Source organism: Tachysurus fulvidraco, chromosome 19, assembly GCF_022655615.1.
Source record: "Tachysurus fulvidraco isolate hzauxx_2018 chromosome 19, HZAU_PFXX_2.0, whole genome shotgun sequence".
Classification (NCBI taxonomy): Eukaryota; Metazoa; Chordata; class Actinopteri; order Siluriformes; family Bagridae; genus Tachysurus; species Tachysurus fulvidraco.
In genome coordinates this window covers 2964756-2985808 of record NC_062536.1, presented here as the reverse complement: position 1 = coordinate 2985808, position 21053 = coordinate 2964756, and the positions used below count along the sequence as shown (strand labels likewise).

The following is a 21053-nucleotide window of genomic DNA, read 5'->3' as shown; positions in this document are numbered from 1 at the left end:
ATGTATTGTAACATATTGTAATAATATACAGTAAGCTAAGAAAGATGTGATGGAAGTTTACTGGCTAATTGTTTGTATTGTCAATACAAACCAGTGCCATATTCCTGCTGAGGTAGGGTACAAACAAATTGTGAGCTAAAAACACAGAAGAACATGAACCGACGATCAGAAAACAATTTACCTTGGACTTTATTAAAAATAGTTTTCTGATAGATGCTTGTAAATCTGTGTAAATGTGTCTACAATTTTACAGCAGATATGACCATTCAATTTCTGTTTTTATTTATTTATTTTTTTAATGTATGATTGTAAGACACATGATATTTGAAAGAATGACATTATATACATACTGTGTGTGTGTGTGTGTGTGTCTCACACGCAGAAAGGAGATTTGCACCTTGTATGGAAAAAGTGGGTGGCTCTTAAAAGAGCCTTTGTGTTGATAAAGACGGCGGTAAGACGCTTTACTTGGAGCTGGTGTACTTGGTGACGGCCTTTGTGCCCTCAGACACGGCGTGCTTGGCCAACTCTCCGGGAAGCAAGAGACGCACGGCAGTCTGGATCTCCCTAGAGGTGATGGTGGAGCGCTTGTTGTAGTGAGCCAGACGAGAAGACTCACCGGCGATGCGCTCAAAAATGTCGTTGACGAACGAGTTCATGATGCCCATGGCCTTAGAGGAGATCCCGGTATCAGGGTGCACCTGCTTCAGGACTTTGTACACGTAGATGGCGTAACTCTCCTTCCTGGTCTTTCTGCGCTTCTTGCTGCCTTTCCCTGCCGTCTTGGTCACGGCTTTCTTGGATCCCTTCTTGGGTGCGGTCTTAGCTGGTTCAGGCATGGTGTTGCTGCTCGAGCGAACTACGAGAGAATGAGTAACACCAACCTAGCGGCTGCTCTATTTATAGTCTGACATTGTAAATAGGCACAAGAGAGGAAACGTGTGTTATTGGTCTAATCCCAAAGCTCCTGATGCGGAGCGCCTCCTCCCGCTCCTCCTACACACTTACTCCTCCCCACTGTCCTCTCTGTGCTTTGTTCCTCTTCCGCCGTTTTACACTCAACTTTATGCTTTATGACAAAAAAAAAAAAATCCTGTTTCTACCACCAAACTTTACACGCGTTTCATACACACACACACACACACTATATAAAATAAAAAGATAGAGATGTATATAAATCAATGAACTTATAATATTGTAGTAAAGAGCACCTAGAATATAAATATACTGTATATCGGATATTGCTTTTTGCGGCTTCTGACATCAATTGCATCATATACACACAAGGCGAGAAAAACGAGAAATACAGAGATGTACATTAATCAATGAACTTATAATATTGTACTAAAAAGCATCTATTATATTAACATATGTTGGATATTGCTTTATACGGCTTTTGATGTCATTTGCGTCCACACACACGCGCTAAATCAGGAAAATGTCTTTGTGGATTTTTGGGTGGCTCTTAAAAGAGCAGTTGTGTTGACGTGGTTCGGTGTTGAACGCTTATCCGCCGAAGCCGTACAGAGTGCGTCCCTGGCGTTTCAGAGCGTACACCACATCCATGGCGGTGACGGTCTTTCTTTTGGCGTGCTCGGTGTAGGTGACGGCATCGCGGATGACGTTCTCCAAGAAGACTTTGAGCACACCGCGAGTCTCTTCATAAATGAGGCCGGAAATACGCTTAACACCGCCACGGCGAGCCAGACGGCGAATAGCCGGCTTAGTGATTCCCTGGATGTTATCCCGAAGGACCTTACGATGACGCTTTGCGCCACCTTTGCCGAGTCCCTTACCACCTTTACCTCTACCAGACATGATGCTGTTCTATCGAAGTGAAGCTGCTCAATAAAATACACCACACAGAGGCCGAATATTTATCGTCCATCTCCTGGACCCAGTTGCGAACAGGCATGAAGGCGGGTCTAAGACCAGCGCTCACACAATAGAAGCTGTTCATAAACAGAGAAAGCCACAGCTTTTAACTTACTAGTGTATTTTTCTGCTGCAACCTCTCTGTACACACAAGGATCATCATCGTCGTCATTATTATTATTAGAGTGGTTCTAAGTCTTAGAAGTAGTAGTAGTAGTAGTAGTAGTAGTAGTAGTAGTAGTAGAATTTAACCCAAGGCATACAAAGTGAGTATTTCAATAAAAATATGCAGACCAACACCCAGCAATGTATGGAGGTTAGTAACAGCACTCTCTGGTTGTACAACATTAACCCGCACTGTTTTTAAAACAACCATTTGAGCACATCTGTGGCTTGAGAACTGTATTCTATACTCCTAGGTCCATTACTAGGAGGCCCGGTGTTCCCCGTTCGTCTGGGTACATTATAAACAGAGCCCATGTTTAACCCTGATAGTAGATTACAAGCAACACAGAAAGGAATGTAAAGACAACATTCAGGAGTCATTTTATCAGCTGTAAAACACAAAATATTACAGAATCTATAAGGTTTAAAGTCTAAATGAGCTATATTGTCTCCAACACTAATCTCATTCTAAAACTCAGTCTCATTCACAAAGAAAGCTCATTGAATTCAAAATTCAAATATCAAACGTGGGTCAAAACAAAACTTCACTGTTCCTCTTGAAATACTTAGTAGACACCGTCTAGACACAGGCCTCACTGTAAATGGGATAATGTGATTAGCTATGTTAGATTACATGTATATAAGTAGATTCTGTTTGTTATAGATAAACAAGACAACAGCTGAACAACAGAGTCTGATACACTGTACACTCTATTGTACTGAAAGCAGAGCAATGAAGTGTGATTGTGATAGTTGTGTGTGACTGCCAGAATCTGGAAATAAACATATAAACTGGTCACTAATCACTGACACACACACACACACACACACACACACACACACACACACACACACACACACACACACACACACACACACACAGTAAAGTCCATATATATTTGGACACATGCAAAACTTTCATACATTTGGCTATGTATGCCACAGATTAAACTGAAAATGGAAAAAAAAAAAAAATAAATGCATTTGAAGAGCAGATGTTCAGCTTTAATTCAAGGGGTTGAACAAAATTATCCAGAAAAAGGTTCAGGAACTGCAACCATTTTTATGCACAGTCTCCACATTTTCAGGGGCTCAAATGTAATTGGACAAATGAATATAATCATAAATAAAATGTTAATTTTTAATATTTTGTTGAAAATCTTTTGCAGGCAATGACTGCCTGAAGTCTGGAGCCCATGGACATCACCAGAGACTGGGTTTCCTCCTTTCTGACACTTGGCCAGGCCTTAACTGCAGCTGTCTTCAGTTAATGTTTGTTCGTGAGTCTTTCTGCCTTTCGGCCAGGCCTTTTTATGTTGCTGAGCTCACCAATGCATTCTATTTTTTCTCAGAATGTACCAAACTGTTGATCTGGCCACTCCTAATGTTTCTGCTATCTCTCTGTTGGATTTGTTTTGTTTATGAAGCCTAATTTGACTTGCATGGAGAGCTCCTTTGAAAGAATGATGTAGGTTAACAGCAACAGATTCCAATTGCAAATACTACACTTAGAATCAACTCCAGACCTGTTACCTGCTTAATTTATGAAGAAATAATGAAGGAATAGCCTACACCTGTCCATGAAACAGCATTTTATTCAACTGTCCAATTACTCTTGGTCCCTTGAAAAAGGGCGCTGGCTACTCTCAAGAGCTGTAATTCCTAAACCCTTCTTCCAATTTGGATTTAAATACCCTCAAATTAAAGCTGAGAGGCTTTCAGCCCACTATAAATATACAACTACAGCTTGGATATGTTTTGGTAAATTCCTAAAAAAAAAATTTAAATTATGTCTGTGTCTAATATATATGTATATATAACTGTATATGAGAATTGTACTCTACTTCTAAAGATTATCAGTCAAGAACTAAATGCATTGTTGCAATTTTGAAATTTGGCCAACAACATATGAGATCAAATAGTAATCATAACAGTGAAGTTTTAATTATGCAATTTATTGTTTTTATATTAGTTTTCTTGTTGTTTTTGTTAGAAGTAGTAATAGAAGCAATATTCTAAAATGTGCAAATATAGCACTGGGTAAAAGGAAAAAAAACTAATAATAATAAAACCTAATTGTCACAATATATAATATTGTCACCTAATATTGTGACACAATTTGTTTCATTTCCGCTGGATGCCCGCACTTTACACACACATGAAAGGGCATTTATGGACATTGCAGGATTCCCTGGCATTGTGGGTGTAATTGATGGATCACATGTAAGAAAGATTGCGCCATCCGAGGACAAGGCTGTCTTTGTTAACAGGAAGGATTTCCACAGCATCAATGTGCAAATAGTGTTCAATGCGGCCTGTAAGATTTTGGACATTGTGGCTAAATGGCCAGGCTCCACACATGATGCGAGAATGCTCTCCGAGAGTGGCGTCAGACAGCTTTATGAGAGACGCTATGTGCCAGCTAATTGCCACTTGTTAGGGGACAGTGGCTGCCCATGCAAACCATGGCTCCTTACACCTTACCTCCAGCCACGCCAAGGGCCCCAACTAAACTATAACAGGTAAGCCAAACAATACAAAAATCATGGAAATGAAATGCAAGCAATATGTTAGAGCATCCAAGTAGTGCAATATTTCCATCAAATAATTAAAAATCCTGTATTCTATTGTAGGGCCCACAAGACAACAAGAGCGGTGTTGGAGCGTGGCATAGGCCAGCTTAAGAGGTGCTTTCATGTTCTCCACGGAGAGGTGCGGCTGAGGCCCTAAAAAGTCAGCAAAGTCATCATAGCCTGTGCAATATTACACAATATTTGCAAGGTTAGACAGATTGCAGAACCTCTGGAGGATGGCGACGAGGATGAGGATGAAGACAACGATGAGGATGGTTGTGAAGAAGATATTCACATTCCACAGGGGAACCTAGCCCAGAGTGGACTGCCTTACAGGGCAAACTTCACAAATTTACATTTCAGGCAAGCTGTAGCCCCATGTCATTTGAGAACTTGTGAACTTGTGATGGTTTTAAGAACTACCACAGTTTTACTGCACATCACCTGCAATTGTTAAATGCAAGACACAGAAACTTCAACACAATCTGTAAATGGTTTATTTTTTAGGTGTTCAATTTTAAGGTGGTAGTACTCCTCCTGAAGGGAAAGGACTTTTTTTTGTTGTTCAAACACATCAATTGTGAGTTGCAATCTTCTCTCCTGCAGGGATGCTGATGGAGCAGGTGCTTTGGGTGGGAATGGTGTTTGATCTGCCAGGCTATCCTGAGTAGCAGCTGCAGATGGTTCAAGCGGCAATCTTGTCGGCAAACTTGATGGGCCCGGTTCTTGTGATGGCTCCATGCTACAGAAATACATAGGCCTAGTTTATTTATTGTTTTGATTAAATTAATTTAATACAATGAGCATGGATAACACATGAAATGGCTTCTGCAATGAATAAACACTGTTGATATGAATAACCCTGTGTCCTACCTTTGCTGCATTTCAAGGGCCTGCATCATTGACGTGTCAATGCCTGTTGGGAGCCCAGTAACACTGACCTCAGAGTGTCCCAGGACTTGAAAGACAGTGTCGGCCACCTGGGACAGCCGCTTTGCAGGTGGTCCACCCCCTAGAAAGAAATAGTCAATGAACACAGTACTTAGGCATGTAAATTAACTTTGCCAGCAGGAGCAAGTTGCCAGATTATGTGGTAGGCTATAGTATTTTGCTCACCTGTGAGTGAGGATTCCCACTTGTGTGCTGCAATCTCATCTTTTGCCTTGGACTGCAGCACATACCACCTTTTCTCACAATCGTCACCTGTCCGCACCACCAGTGGAAAAGAGGCATTGATTGTTTGGGATATTGTGTCCCAGGAGCGCCTCTTGCCTTGGCTAGTGACAGTTGGGCCAAATTTTCCTCGTAACATACCTTTATGTTCGTTCACCAACTGGGCCAGCAACAAACCTTGCTCCTCAGTCCAGTTCGGCAGTCCAGTTATTATTTACAATTACAGTCTGAATAAAATTAGAGTGTATAATTATGTTTATTGATTTGAGGGTACATCCAAATTGTCCGGAGTGTGTGAGTGAATGAGAGTGTGTGTATGTGCCCTGCGATGGGTTGTATCCTGCCTTGATGCCTGAGATAGGTAGTTCGGATAAAGTGGTAGAAAATGAGTGAGAGAGAGAGTGTTTAGAGCTCATCTGCAGTCAGGTCATATCTGTGAAGGTTCAGTACCCATTGAGTCAGCAAACATGGGGTGAACAGGTAGTGACTTTGGTCATCGACAGTGAACTTAACCTTCACCTGAAACACACGTCAGACTGACCATATACGTACACAAACAAACACATTATCCTTCAGCCAATGACAGCAGACCTGCTCGTAGATATGGACTAAGGATCCAGCCAGCTGATGAATCTTCCCAGCAGAACTCCAGGTGGGATGATTACCCAGAGTTCTTTGCAACACAGGTGAAAGATATGCACTATAGATTGTCTGCAACTGTAGAGAAACACAAACACACGTTAGGACTGTGCTTTAGTGGTGAAGTCGAAGTATAAATAGATTCAAATGAAAGAGTTGAATTGGTTTATGACTCACTCCATGGTACAGATGCCCACTATGGAGGTAAAGTGGGAGGTGAGTGTGTGGCGTACCACAGCGCCTCCAGCTGACATAGAACAAACAATCTGAAAATTCCTCTCTTCTCCCTCACTCGCTCCACACACCGCTGCAGAGTATCGGGGTCACATGACTCGATGACATCATCTGTGGGTCGGAGCTGATCCCATCGAGAGCGGAACTTCTGCAGCTCCTGTAAGTACACACTGATCCGGCCTGAGACGCTGCTCTTCATCACCTCCACCTGACAGATAAGGAAATAAAGGGCGTTTGTGTGTGTGTGTGTGTGTGTGTGTGTGTGTGTGTGTGTGTGTGTGTGTGTGTACACCTGTTCTCTGATCATCAGCTGGTGACTCTCCATCATCAGCTCGACTTTGTTCCACTTTGCTCTAAGTGAGCTAATTGAGACAACGCCTCCTCCTGCAGCCAAGTGAAGAAGCCTGTTCTTCTCCTCCATCTGCTGAAACTGAGACCGAAGCTACACAAATATTACAGCAACATTTCAGTAATGTTACAGAATATTACACACAAACTCCTCTTGTTTCTGCTACAACTGTGTAAGGAAACATAACGCATGGTGAGTTACAGGAACACTGTAGATAAGTGGGAGTCTAAGTGTAGTCTAAGTGGGATTTCTCCTGTAAACCCTAAATAAATCTGAACTTACCTCGGCTTTCTGGGCCTGGAGTTGGCTGTGTTTGGAGTTGGCGTCTCCGATCTCCTCTATGCTCTCTGGTCGTGTAGATAACATAACCATCCCACTGTTAACAAAGGAGTCTATGGCATGTATATGACCTGAAGAAACACACAAACACACACACACGCACCTCTGGAATGGAATTAAATATCCCTCGGGAGACGTCACTCTCTATTCTATCGTCAGTTTAAATGTATGAGCCTTCTGTCTTCATCCACTAGGTGGAGGTGTTGTGCTGTGTATGTTTACATGATGTACTGTACAGCAATGACACACAGCTCAAGAAAGGAAGCGATAAGACTCAAGAAAGGAATCGTTACCCTGGATGGATCTCCTCAGAGCTGTCAGCATTGTGGCAAATAGTCTCTGGATCAAATCATCAATCGTGGCCTTCAGTGGCTCACAGTTCACCGTGAAGCAATCCACCTTCTGCATGCTACACACATGTTACTGTGTGTGTGACTGTGTGTGTTTGTGTGTGTGTGTGACTGTGTGACACACACACACACACAGAGTCAGCAACAGACATGGGCCACAAACCACAAAGTGCGTTGTGCTATTTCTCTCACATACTCACCAAAAACATCATCCTCTGAAAGTGTCTTTTTCCCAGAATTCTTTGAATATGTGTCGAAGCACGGAGGCCAAACCGGCCTCCAGCTCTCTGAGCAAAGACTGCAGCCGAGGATCAAAGGTCTGTCTCCACTTTTCAGCCTGTGTGCATGAGCATGTGAACACACACACACACACACACACACACACACACACACACACACACACACACACACACACACACACACACACACACACACACACACACACACACACACACACACACACACACACACACACACACACACACACACACACACACACACACACACACACACAAACAATGAAATGAGATATGAGGAAATTTAGTTTAAAAAACTCTGTAAAAAAAGGGAAAATGTCCTGGCAGAAAATTACCAGAGCTTTCTCTGTTTGTTTACTGTTCTGTTTCATAAAAAAAAATATAAAAAGCATCACTTTTATATGCTTTATCTCTTTACTCTTCTTTTATCATTTCATGTTTAAATAATAGGTAGCATAACATATAAACAATCAATCTTAGATGACATGATAGTTTTTCCGCTATAGCCTTAATAAAATGTTGTTGCAATTGCTAAAAGAGGAGAATTATGTCAGTGAAGGTCAAGAGACAAATGCCTAACTAACGGAAACAGTAATCACCATAATGGTGACTTTAAATGAATCTAAAATATACACAAACTGGAGATTTATTGTGATAAAGTTGGTGGAAAATATCCATTTGACTTGTGATTACATTAGTTATCATCAATGTTTAGAAAATAACTCTGCAAGCAAGTTTCAATTTTAGGTTTCAAACAGAGATGGTGATAGAAAGGCAAAAGTGAAAGATTAAAAGCTGATTAAAAGGCAAAAGTAAAAAGCTGCAATCACAGAAGTGTGAGAAAAGTAGGAACTTTATGGCAAACGCTTGCATGATGACCTCGTGTAATGGCCGCCTTGCTGTCTCCTTAGGGGGAATTGCACCCACAATTCAATGCATTATATTCAATGCATATTCACAAATCTGTCTAGTGCAAGTTTCTCTCTGTTTATGTTTTAGGTGTTTGAAGATGGCCCAGAGAGTTAAGTCTTACTATTCCTAATCTAGAAACATTAGGTGAGTGTGTCTGAGAATGATGGTTACGATCTGCAAAATCCACACCTACCCTCAACACTGTCTACTATAACTACCTAGACTTTGCTTTCTTTGTTAATCAACAAGAGAGAGCATACATTAATGAGAAGCAAAGGGAAACCCTGAAATCCTTTTTAAGGAAGGAATGACACGTGTTGGCTCACCCATAATAATAAGAGCTGCTTCAGCTACTGGATTGGACACCAGTGTCATAGAAGTAAGGTTTACCTTAGTGCCACACTAACAATAAACATGTCAAATATATATATATATATATCATTCTGCTGTACCGTTGGTATAAATTAAGTGTTTCGTTAACATTCAGATTAAGTGGTGTAATACTCTTTCGTTAGTTTTCATTTTTCTCTTTCAGAACTTGATCGATAATTACAAAAGGTCATTAAATGCTTCATCTGAGCCCCGACCATCAAAGGCCAAAGTTCACATCCGAGAGCTGTCCCCATACAACCTTTTTTGTAGGGACATTCTTAAAAACAAAGGTGAAGGACAATATTAACATATACTTTTATTTGTTATACTAAATGATTTGTTGCTGTACATCAGATTTTCAAGATTAATGTGTGTATTGAATGAATCATCAGGTCATCTACTTCACACCTTATCTTGTTTTAACAGAGTTGTTACAGAGAAAAGGGTTTCACAAGTGAACCAGTATGTATACTCACATTATGTGAATCGTACCCGCATACGTTTCACTCCAAAGTACGGTTCATTTTGCTAGTGTGATCGCTTCGTACTGTACCAGTGTGCGGTACCCTTAAGCTTTCCCTGGTATGCTTTGCAGAGGTGGTGTTGGGTATGGTTACTGTCCCTGTAAAACACTCTGATATGCGTGGCACAAATACGTACAACCATGTGTCACTGCATCCGCACAGCATAACAGAGGTGTGTTTGACATTATGCGTGCTGCCTGGACCGATTTGCTTATGACATTAAAGCAGCTTGTGAGTGATTCATAAAATCAAATAAATTAATTGAAATCAAAATAAATTAATTTGTATATGTTCATTTTATGCATATTTGCGTGCTGTCCGGGGAGGGCTCTGAGCTTGGAATTTGGCCCGAACCCAGAGTATCCCCTTTTTTTTCTGGGAAAGAAAAAAGCCAAGAGTGAGGTAATGGGGTGGTGTAGGGATGTTGTGAAAGTCGCAGGATAGAGGTGAGAGACGGCTATACAGTATATACCTGCTTCCACTTGCTCTTATTGGTTGATTATCTGAATGTGTGCCTCCCAAATTTTGTTAAATAAAACCTCATTTGGGAAGCAGACTGCTCCTAATATGCTTTTAAATCTCTCTCGTGGTTATTTAAAGTCATACGCCAAACAATCTGCAAAGCGCACATGATTTCAAACACACTTAATAAGCCATAAACTCATTATTACGATGAACTCCGTTGTGCATATCTTACAGCTTTCTTCAAAACAATTGCACCTTACTCGTGTATGGATCATAAAGTGTGGATCTTAAAGCTGGGGAGGGGGGACAATCGTACTTCGGCACGGTTCGGTCTGGTTAAGTATAATGTGAGAATGCCCAGAATTTACTTTAAAAAAGAGAGGCTGACTCAAAAAAATTTTCTGTGCATCTTTTTTTTTCCCCAGGCACAATGAAAGATATGGGGAGGTGGTCCACATTAGGGAAAGAGGACAAAGTCAAATACTGTCAAGAAGCAGCAGCACTAAGGGCATATGGCCAGTCACAGGAACTTAGCCCTGAGATGAGGGATCACCAAATTAAAATGCACCTGAAGAAGCTGATGTTAGAGGTTTGAAAATAAGTGTCATTTGCTAGGAATGAGTGGTATTATAGTATTAGATACAAGGGTGATCAACAGCAATTGTGATGTGAGCAGAACATGTGATAGACAACTAGATTATTTATCTGTAGATTTTTTTCATCATTTCAAATTATTTCATCCCCCAAAAATATCCCATCTGATTTTTGTTTACAAGGCTGTCGGCATGAAATATTCTCACATTGAAGAGACTGTCAAAGGCACATACAACCTTCTCAAACTAAATTCCTACTGGTTGGGCTAGTCTGTTTAGATCAAGGTGGTCAATTGAAACATTAGTAGTCAAATATGGCCATGAGTCAAATATTAGCTGGATGGTTTCAGTGGCAACAACATAAACAGATTGCTTTTGTGGCCCAAACTTAACTTCCGGTAAACTTCCGCAAAGAATCAATAACAACAGAGCCCATCTAGAGCAGAGCCACTGTCCTGCAGAGTTTAGCTCCAACCCCAATCAAAAAGACCTGAACAAGCTAATCAAGGGCTTCAGGATCACTTGTAAATTATAGGCAGGTGTGTTGACGCTGGGTTGGATCTAAACTTTGCAGGATAGTGGGCCCTGCAGGAGCAGGGTTGAAGACAAGTATATTAGTACAAATCATAGCTAAAGCATATATACTACACTGAGCTAATGTTACTGTGAAAAATGAATGTATACAATTAGTTACTATTTTTGTATAGGTGTCCAAGCTTGAGGATTTGGGTGTGGAAACAGCTGTTTTATCTTTTGATCGACAGTCCAGCTTAGAGATGTATGAGCTGAGCAGCAAAGGAGCTGCAGATTTCCTGGACTCAACAGACACAGTGAACAACTTTGCACTGCAGTTCAAAGGTAATATTGGTTATATGGAATATCCATATATTCACAGAAATGGACTCAGGTTTGTAATAGTGCAAATATACATAATAGAGTTTTATAAAATTAATTGTTGTAATTGCCAGCTCCTCAGCCGCAACATCGAGTACCAGAGTTGAGGTCAATGTGCTGCTGAAAAAAGTGCAAGATCCGTTTAACCAAAAATATAGTAAGCATATGTTCAAACACTTTTTAAGTCTTGACAACCTAATATACCTTCATGAATCCATGGCATTATTATCAAATCAATAACTTATTTGTGTCCATCAGCCATACGATTATGACACCTTACCAAAATGACGATTAACAGCCTGTACACTGGCTATCAACAGGATGGGAGAGTCACAATTGTCCAACTGTGTTACAATGTGTAACATGTACATGCATGTGTTTGCTCGTGTCTTTCAGAGGAGGCCAGAGGTACTGTAAGGCTCCCCTACCAATCCCTGGTGAATCAGGGAATGACAATTAAAGTTGCTGGACTTCCCAACAGCCTTACTTTCAAAAAGCCATCCTATTATGGAAGGAATCAGTTGGAGGCCATTTTGCAAGCTGCTGAGGAGATTTCATTTGAAATCAGTAAGTGAGATTAACAGTGGTTGTGTTTCTCCACTTGTGTTTCGGCAGATCATTTGGCTCTATGTAAAGTGGGGAAAAAAATGACCCAATGTTGGGTTGTTGTTATGCAACCATGGGGTATAATAACCCAGTAGTTGGGTTAAAACATCCCGGTATTGGGTCAATGTTAACCCAGCGGTGTGTTCTGTCCAATACCCAACATGCATACAAAAATAACCCAGCCATTTTTAGAGTGTGGGCCGGCCATTGCATTTCTCTCTGTCCCTTCACCCCAACCAGTAGAGGTAAATGGCTGCCCATTCTGAACCATGGGTCTGCTTGAGGTTGCTGCCTATTAAAAGGAAGTTGCCACTGCACTTTTATAAAAAAAAAAAAAAAGGTAGAAATGTTGTACCTTCTTCTCACTGGTACACATTTAGGTACAGATATGTACCTATGAGGTACTGTACCAGTATGTACCTCTGTTGTCATTGGGGCAGTACCTTTTCAAGAGTACACTTTTGTACCTAAAAGGTACTGCCCCAATGACAACTTTTCTGTGAAGTATTTTGTTATGAATTGGTGCTATAAAAAAATAAATGTAATTCAATTGAAACAGACACATACAGAATCTATAACCTGAATCTATGACAGTTTGTAAGGGATGTGAGTCATGTGACACTATTTCTCAGTTGGAGTTTCCTCATTATAGTGCAACACATTTTCTAAAAAGGCACCTCTCCAGAATATCCTATACAGTAGCTGTTTAGTTGAATTTGACTAGTGATTGTGAAGGCCCTTTGCAACGGTTGAATTCTATGTATAAAATTCCTGTGAATTATATTCCTTCATTAATACTGCTGTGTGATTTTTTTTTCCTCCTGTAATGCAGGAAGACCAATTATTTGTTATGCTTATGCTACTAAGTGTTTTTTCCCTAAACATATCAATCAGATGCTGCCTAATGCAACACCACTGACACAGCAGAAGGAATGTCAGAGGTCATGGGTGCAGAAGGTACGCTGAGTTGTTATATATTTATTTAAAGATTAAAATAAAAACATTAAACTTAAGGAGCATCATTTAATAGATATGTAATTTTGGTCATTATACTGCACATTTGACCACATTATTGAAATAATGAAATGAAGTCAAAAGATGAAATGTGTGTGATAGTTTAATATCTACAAATCAACAGACACAGCAGATGTTGTCCAGACGCAGTCAGCAGAAGAAATTTTAGAGGCCATGTGTGAAAATGGTATTTCCTTTAAGTCTGCCACTGACATAAAGAGAAAAGCTCACTTGTTTGAAAATTACAATTTATAGATACAATATTTATTCAGGTGACATTTAACATCTTTTATATGGTTAGTATTCTGATAATTTTACACTTTGAATTGGCTGTTGAGATTTAGATGCAAACACTGAATGATACTGTATCTATTTTTAATCTACAATTTACTAATTAACTATTGACAATATAAATGCTGACAAATTGCATTATGAATTTGTAATTTAGATTCAGAATTTGTATTAAGAAAGTGTTATTGTGTTGTGTTTTATGTTCTTTAGGTACAGAGCTGGAAAAACAGTCCTCAGAAACAGCCACTACTGTAGCCATCGTGATGACTGCAGATGAAGGTTTCTTTTCAAATTGTTTAGATTTTTACGTCCCATTGAGAATAATAAGCTCATCCTCAAAGTAGCCCAGGCCATGTAGACCTGGTTTGGAGGCAGCAACATGGATAAAAACAGGTAGTTTCAACAGATTACACTACTTTAACAAGAACAGATATTGTAACAGAACCATAGACCACAACATTTTTAAAGGGAAACAATCCAGTAGACAGTGACACATTGCGACAAATCAGACTCCGATTCTTTCATTTAGGACTACGGCCTACGACTGTATGAGTTATGGCATTACAGTTAGTAATAAATCATAAACCTGCATTAATGTGAAATAGGGCTGAATAACAAAGTGGTGATGAGATTTTTGAAAATTGAGTTACACTTCTGAATCAGGTTTGATTTACATAAATTCCTCAATTGGAAACCCAGAGTTTTGCTTGTTTTAGGTTTACACCAATGCCACTTTCTGAAATGGGCCACAGGAATTCTTCTTTGTTGACCTGCTTGTATCTTATGATTAAGTGTCAGCAAGATGGGTATATGCAATACCCACATTTTAATTTGGCAATGGTTACAAATGAATAAAATGCCTTTGAAATGTTACTTTAATTATGCTCATGAGTAACTGGCTTGACTTAAAAATATTTGTTTTTTATTTGATAGATGGAGGCAATCTGTGCTGTGTCTGCCACATCCATTTCGATGACAGGAAGAAGAATGTTCCAAAGAAGTGGTGTTCAGGGTCACAGTGCACAGTGTGCCAATCATGGTCACACACTGCATGTGGTTTTAAAAAAAACATGTCTTAAATGCCAGTGTCAAGACACCATGCAAACACCCTGAAGCGCTGCATCAGTGATAGGAAACAAGATGGGTTAACAAGATGTTTTATGTTCCAACTTGTTTGAGTTGTTTTTACTTTGTTCATGACCCCATCCCTACAAACACACGTTTTTTATTTAAATGTATCAAGTTCCATTTAATCTTGTTCTTGCAAATTTGTTGTACCGATTACACTTAAGAATCAGAATAAAACTGATTTTTCATTCACTCATTTTTTTCACTCATTCACTAATTTTTATTTATTGTTGTCATTTGTTGGCACCATAAGTGTGGTCCCCTTTACCTGGGACATGTGGGGACCAATTAATATCTATTGTACTGAATTTAGTCCGCAGGTTGTAAATGATAAGTAGCCTATTGTTTCATCTTTTATCAATGGTTCAGTAGGGTTGGGTGTTGGCAAGGATCTCACCATACTTTTCAATGCAGTGAGTCACAGTTCGATTTCATGTTATGATTAGATACTTCACATAACTTTCACTTCTTTTGCGCAGTCTTGCTGTCACTGAGAGGTATTTGGCAAAATGGATATCGAAAAGTTGGTTAATGTCAGAGCAGTAGTGATATCTGTGGATACTTAGATATACAGTTGAACAGTACAATTTAATTTTTAAACTTTAAATATAATGGTTGCTATGAACGATGATGAGGATGATGATGTTATATCCATAGACATTCATGGTATAGTTTGAATAACTGCTCAGGCCTGTCTTTGTGCTTAGAAACCTGGACAAGAAGGAACATGAAACAATACATAGGCTTCATATACTAGATTTGGCACACATAGCTGAAGCATTTACTTTCTCACAGTGACAGGTTTTGGAAGGAGGGAAATGGTACTCTAATGGGTAAACTAAATAGGCCTGTTTGCCAATTTTTGGAAGAGCTCAAAAGAAAACATTTTAACAGAAATAAATAGGTTACAGAAGATACAAGAGAGCATACATTATGTATAATCTAGGTTATGTATAATCTAGGTCTTGGCAACCAATGGGCCTAATAGTCATCTACTACAAGTAGCCTACAATCAGAGACAACTACCCATTAGACTATGGTCTTATTTATTAATGGTATGTTTTTAATTATCATAGCAGCATTAACATAAATAGATAGATTATGCATATAAGCCCAAACAGAAAAGCACAGTTTGTGTGTGTGGACCACTGACCAGGTATTCCTCAAGGTGTGGGGTCTGTTTACACAGCCAGAAATAAACAGACAAAAACAAACAAACAAACAAACAAAAAGCTTTATTTTATCTAACCCTATTGAACCTTCAAAGTGCTCTCTGAAACTACACCTGAGATGGCTTGAGTACATTGAAATGAGAACATGAAAAGTTTGTTGTAGAGCTAAGCCAAATACATCGTTAGAAAGGTCTTGACCTGGAGAATAACATGTCAGTATGAAGAATCTACATGGCGCCTGCTTTGAAATACTGACCTTTTTCAAGGCTTATCACCTTGGTGCATTTTTCAAGGCTTATAAGTAGGCAACAAAAGGGGCTACAGACATGGGACCAACTGTTAATGAGAGCTCTTGACCTCAGTTATCATGTCAATATAGTCAACAACTTGGGACACTGTCAAATATGGTTAAAATGAATTTAAACCTATTAAACAATTAAATATTTAACATTTTATTGCATAAATGTGTTTACAATCCCCTAAACTCCTCACTGTGCTCTCAATTCACTATTTACAACCTCCAATTATAAGAAAAACAAATGTTTTAAAAACTACAATTCCCTACAGGTGCGCAATGCAGCTTGACACTAATCAGCACTAAAATTGTAGTTTTTCTGGTGTGCAAAGTAGGGCTGTAAAAACATTTATCTACTGAATATATCAACATCTAGTTCAGCCAAACTATTAATTATAGTACATCTAGATGATCTACATTAAGCAAATGTAAATAAGCTGTTTTTAAGATATTTTAGCCAAAACAGTGTTTTTGGCTAGATGGGATACAGCTACGTGATTTACGGTTAGGTTTGGGGTAGAATTTGGATGGAAACAGCGGTTCTGGCTAGATGGTTTCAGTGATAGCAGGGTCAATAGCAACCACCATAGCAATGAACTATATAAAACTAAATGTAATACAAATTCACTGAACAAAGAACGTAAAAATAAAATAAAAGCAGCCAATGGGAAGATAAAAAAGTATTAATCCACAAACTTAATTCAGGAGCATTTCAAGCCAATAATCATTATGTAAGAACCTACTGTATGTGACACACTGTCTTGTGGATTATGACTGTAAAATCATTGTACGAGTCATTGACCTCTCAAGTGTGCTGTGACAATGGCTGAAAACATGACAATAACTCATTCTGGAAATAATTGTATTTTTTACAAACCTATATAGTATTTGTTTCAAAGGATTCAACTGGAAATTAAAAAAAAAAAATCTGCAGTGCTAGTTATCATATTCATCCTCATTGTCATCATTATCACTATCATCATTGTATACCAGTGTCTGTATGCTTGGCATGGGGAGGGCCTGACACAAGTGGGGGTTGTCTGCAGGAACAATGTCTGGTACATGTGGGTGAAACATCACAATGGCTTGATGTCGTTTTCTTTCCAGCTGATGGAGACGTTGAATGAGAGCAGCTTTTGCACCAGGCTGCTCAGTGTCTTTGATGGCAGAGCACAGAAAGGCATGCTGCTGATGGAGGTGTTCAGTTACACTTCTCATTTCCTGGTAAAGCATGTGCTTTTCCTCAGCTGCCCGAGTCTTCATATGTACGGCTTCAATCCCTCGCCTTTTTAGACTCCTCGAAACATCATCTTCTTCAATCTAGAAGAAGACAAAAGAAAACAAAGTGCTATGTCATCTTACCCGGTGGTTTCTAATATGATTGGCAGGTAGTTAGTTTGTCAGATGGTTAACAGAGTGACTGCTGTGTGGTTACTAGTGTTAAGTAACTGTACTTACAGTGTCATCAAAGCAGAAATAGACATGCCAAGAGCAAACACATGCTTCCTGAAAATCAATTGTCGCAGGGAAGATGCTCATTTGCGGGGGCCATTGAATGCTGTTGTATTCTTTTATTGCCTGTCTCAGTCTCTTGTTGGATCTATCTACCTCCTTGGGGAGTCTAATGGCAATTATTATTGCAAATCTTCATTTATAACCACTGGTGACAGTTTCCTTCAAAACTATGCTGTTACTATAATCACATGTTGAAGCACATCAGCAGGGCACATAAAGACAGCTGTAATTACCATAGTCTTACATAACCACATTGAACTCTTACTTGAACTTGTAGAACTGAATCAGTCTGATGATGTAGTCCCTTTTTCATCTACAGACAGTGTCTGGAGAACAAATAAAGAAGACATTTCATGTTACTTCATCACATACCTTTCCATGTACAGTAATAAAATATAATCCTGTAAGCTAAGTATAACATTTGCAATATTCTTTGTTAATAATATTCATGACCTTCTTACAGTATTCAAGACATTAACTTCAGTTCCTTACTTATTGGTTTCTGTTGGGCTAGCTACATCTCCCTTTTTTCCATCTCTCCATGTCTCCTTCAGAAACCAACACTACACAACAAAAATAACAGAAACCAAGATGCACATCAATCCTACATACTCTTGTGCAAAATGCACTTGTAAATGGAATGAAAAATTCTCCTATCTTCAACTATTGATACCTGCTTCTTATGTGTATTGTTTACCTGGTGCCTCTCTGATGAAAGATGAGATATCTTCTTGAGCGAGAATCGATAATTTCTCTGCTTTGTCTAGTCTTTGCAGGAGCTGCACCTCTGAAAAGACAGTTTAATCTGCTTACTGTATGCTTCCCAATTTGTGTGTGACTTTGAAAACATGCATTTATTTAACCTTTTTATCATGTAAGTGTTAAAATAGGCTACACATGTCAAAACAGTAGTGCCTTCAAAGTGCCTTACAAACACATCGGTCCAGCAGTGCGCAATTTATAATTGCACAAAAATTGTTGCACAATATTGTTTTACCTCAATTATCTTGTTTTTGTAATTGTTTGAATCAAAATTTAAATTGAAAATCAAAAACAATTAATTGCACAGCCCTACAATATGGACTCCTTAGTCTTCCATGAAAGTAACGGAAATGTTCACTTCACAGACAAGACTTCAAACTGACCTCTGTAAACTGACTTACCTCTGCAAGTGTGAGGTTATTTTTCCAGCGCAGGGTGTTGCAAAAACCCTCAACAGAAACCCGATACTCCAGTGACAGACAAACAAAAAGCTCAAGTAGAGGGATAGAGAAGGCTATCTGGGGCTTGTCGGCTGTTGATAGCCAGAGCCCATACCTTAGTGGTGTGCAGGTTTCTGGTTCACACGCACACATATTGACTGTGACAGTGCAGAGCCGTACTGCCAAATTAACAGAGGGAAATAAAACCATAAACTACTACTATTGACACTACCATATCAGCATAGACTAAATCACTTGAGTGTGTCACCTATAGCTTAATGATTGATATTATTGGAATCAGGATTTAAAGCAAGCAGGATTTTGGAAAATGACAAACCTGTGCTAACAATGACCTTCACGTCTTTTGTGTACACAGTATGGGTGTTATGGCCTTCAGGTAAATATAGGAATAACCCCAGGGAGGATGGCTCATAGTAGGCATTCTGTAAGAAAAGATTTTAAAACTCAAGACATTAACACAGAGTTTCACAACTCTGGCCCTCGAGATCCTCTTTCCTGCAGAGTTTTGTGCCAACCCTGATCAAACTCACCTGCCTGCAATTATCTGGTATTCCTGAAAACCTTAATTAGCTTGCTCAGGTGTGTTTAATCAGGGTTGGATCAAAACTCTGCAGGAAAGTATCAACTGCACTAACAGTTGATACGACATAGTACCAAAACAATTTAGAAAGAATCTAATGAATCTGTTGAAATTACTGTGACTTTGCTGTCTGTATGTATGAACATATGCTATTGTACTTGCATTCCACTTATCAGGAAGATGCAGTGAATTTCTGTGAGTCCTCTTCAGACAACCCTCACAAAATGCTGCAGTGGTGCTGCACTCAATGCACCTATAATCAGCATGTTTTTCTAGGTAGACAACACATTGGGTAGTGATTGGTGCCAAACATTCAAATGACACCTTAAGCATGTCATCCTTGACTGCATCCCAGGCATGAAGCTCTCTCTTCTTTGCCTTACTGTATGCAGTCTCAGAACATAAACTACAGCTTGGTGACATCATCAGGTTCAGCCTGTTGAGGCGTAATAGATGTTGAAGGGTCCAAAGAGTGGGTGTGTTTGGAGTTGGGCTGAGTAGGAGCTTGACCAAGGTAAGAAAACTTTGCAGGGCCAGTGATAGACCTCCTCACCACCTTAATCTTAACATTCCTGAATCGTGTGCGCTTAACTGCTTTTCCCATATCTGAAATCTAAATATTAGGCAATTATTAGATAAAGCAAAGTGCAACCCATACTGTATTTTTTTATCACCGACTAAAAGACTGAAACGCATCAGTAAGCATGTGATATAGGTTAGGTGAGGTATGTATGTATGGATGTATGGATGGATGGATGGATATTTAAGGTGGCAGTAGCTGGTTTAAGCTGGTCCTACCAGCCTGGCAAAGATGGTTAAGCTGGTGGGTCACCTGACCAACTAAGTCCAGCTTGCCCATCTTAAAAGTGACAAGAACACATCTAGTCCAGCTTGCTACACCAGCTAAAACCAGGCTGAAAGACAAACTAAAACAAAGTTATGCTGGTTTTAGCTGTTTTTAGGTAAGGATAAGGCTATTAACGTAATATATAGCATTTATAACAATTACAACACAGTTGTTATCTCAGGTCACGCCACTTTCAAACACATTTTCTGTTCAGGCATGTAAAACATAAAAGTATATAAAGTTAATGCTCACATATGTAAAGGGCTAATAACGTAATACAGTAAATCCCTCACCACTTCGCTGTTCAAGTTTCGCGGTTCAAGTTTCACGGCCTCAGTGCATTGCTGATTTTTCAAAAATATTCTTCGAAAAATAAAAACGGTTTCCCATGATGCCAGACAAAGAGAGAAACTCTCTCAGAGGCTTTGTACATACCCACGGGCACTCAGACAAGGCACATGATTGGTTCCCGTTGCGAGATCTGAGCTGATTGGCTGCGCATCATCGCATCCTCTCCCAGCTTCTTCCCTTGTTGTATCTCGCCACTCTCGTTCACGCTGTCAACTGTGTCTCGCGTATTGTGTTTGAAATTAACTTTTTGTTAAGCCCTTACAATGCCTCCTAAGCGCCGTGCCCCCGCAAAAGGTTCCTCTAGTGAGCCCAAGAGG

The 21053-nt window shown here is 39.5% G+C and overlaps 4 protein-coding genes and 1 long non-coding RNA gene across 5 annotated transcripts; 1 reads left to right on the top strand and 4 right to left on the bottom strand.

Moving 5' to 3' along the window:
* Window positions 1-414: 414 nt before the first annotated feature.
* On the bottom strand, window positions 415-864 carry LOC113645445 (histone H2B-like). Its single transcript, XM_027151048.2, has one exon. It carries the CDS (start codon window positions 837-839, stop codon window positions 465-467), a length of 375 nt encoding a protein of 124 aa, XP_027006849.1. The 5' UTR covers window positions 840-864; the 3' UTR covers window positions 415-464.
* Window positions 865-1452: 588 nt separating this feature from the next.
* LOC113645449 (histone H4) lies at window positions 1453-1860 on the bottom strand. The gene has a single exon (XM_027151052.2). The coding sequence runs from the start codon at window positions 1816-1818 to the stop codon at window positions 1507-1509; it is 312 nt and encodes a 103-aa protein (XP_027006853.1). The 5' UTR covers window positions 1819-1860; the 3' UTR covers window positions 1453-1506.
* A 5310-nt stretch (window positions 1861-7170) lies between these two features.
* On the bottom strand, window positions 7171-7785 carry LOC125139495 (cytoplasmic dynein 2 heavy chain 1-like). Its single transcript, XM_047803706.1, has 3 exons — window positions 7641-7785; window positions 7291-7418; window positions 7171-7176 (listed from the first exon to the last, which is right to left on the bottom strand). The coding sequence occupies exons 1-3, from the start codon at window positions 7753-7755 to the stop codon at window positions 7171-7173; spliced, it is 249 nt and encodes an 82-aa protein (XP_047659662.1). The 5' UTR covers window positions 7756-7785.
* A 3811-nt stretch (window positions 7786-11596) lies between these two features.
* On the top strand, window positions 11597-12325 carry LOC125138467 (general transcription factor II-I repeat domain-containing protein 1-like). The gene is made up of 2 exons (XM_047803705.1): window positions 11597-11678; window positions 12111-12325. The coding sequence occupies exons 1-2, from the start codon at window positions 11597-11599 to the stop codon at window positions 12287-12289; spliced, it is 261 nt and encodes an 86-aa protein (XP_047659661.1). The 3' UTR covers window positions 12290-12325.
* A 3406-nt stretch (window positions 12326-15731) lies between these two features.
* Window positions 15732-19284, bottom strand: LOC125139564. The gene is made up of 4 exons (XR_007138595.1): window positions 18433-19284; window positions 18228-18298; window positions 18001-18061; window positions 15732-17540 (listed from the first exon to the last, which is right to left on the bottom strand). It is a non-coding gene; the product is annotated as an uncharacterized LOC125139564 (long non-coding RNA).
* Window positions 19285-21053: the final 1769 nt, after the last annotated feature.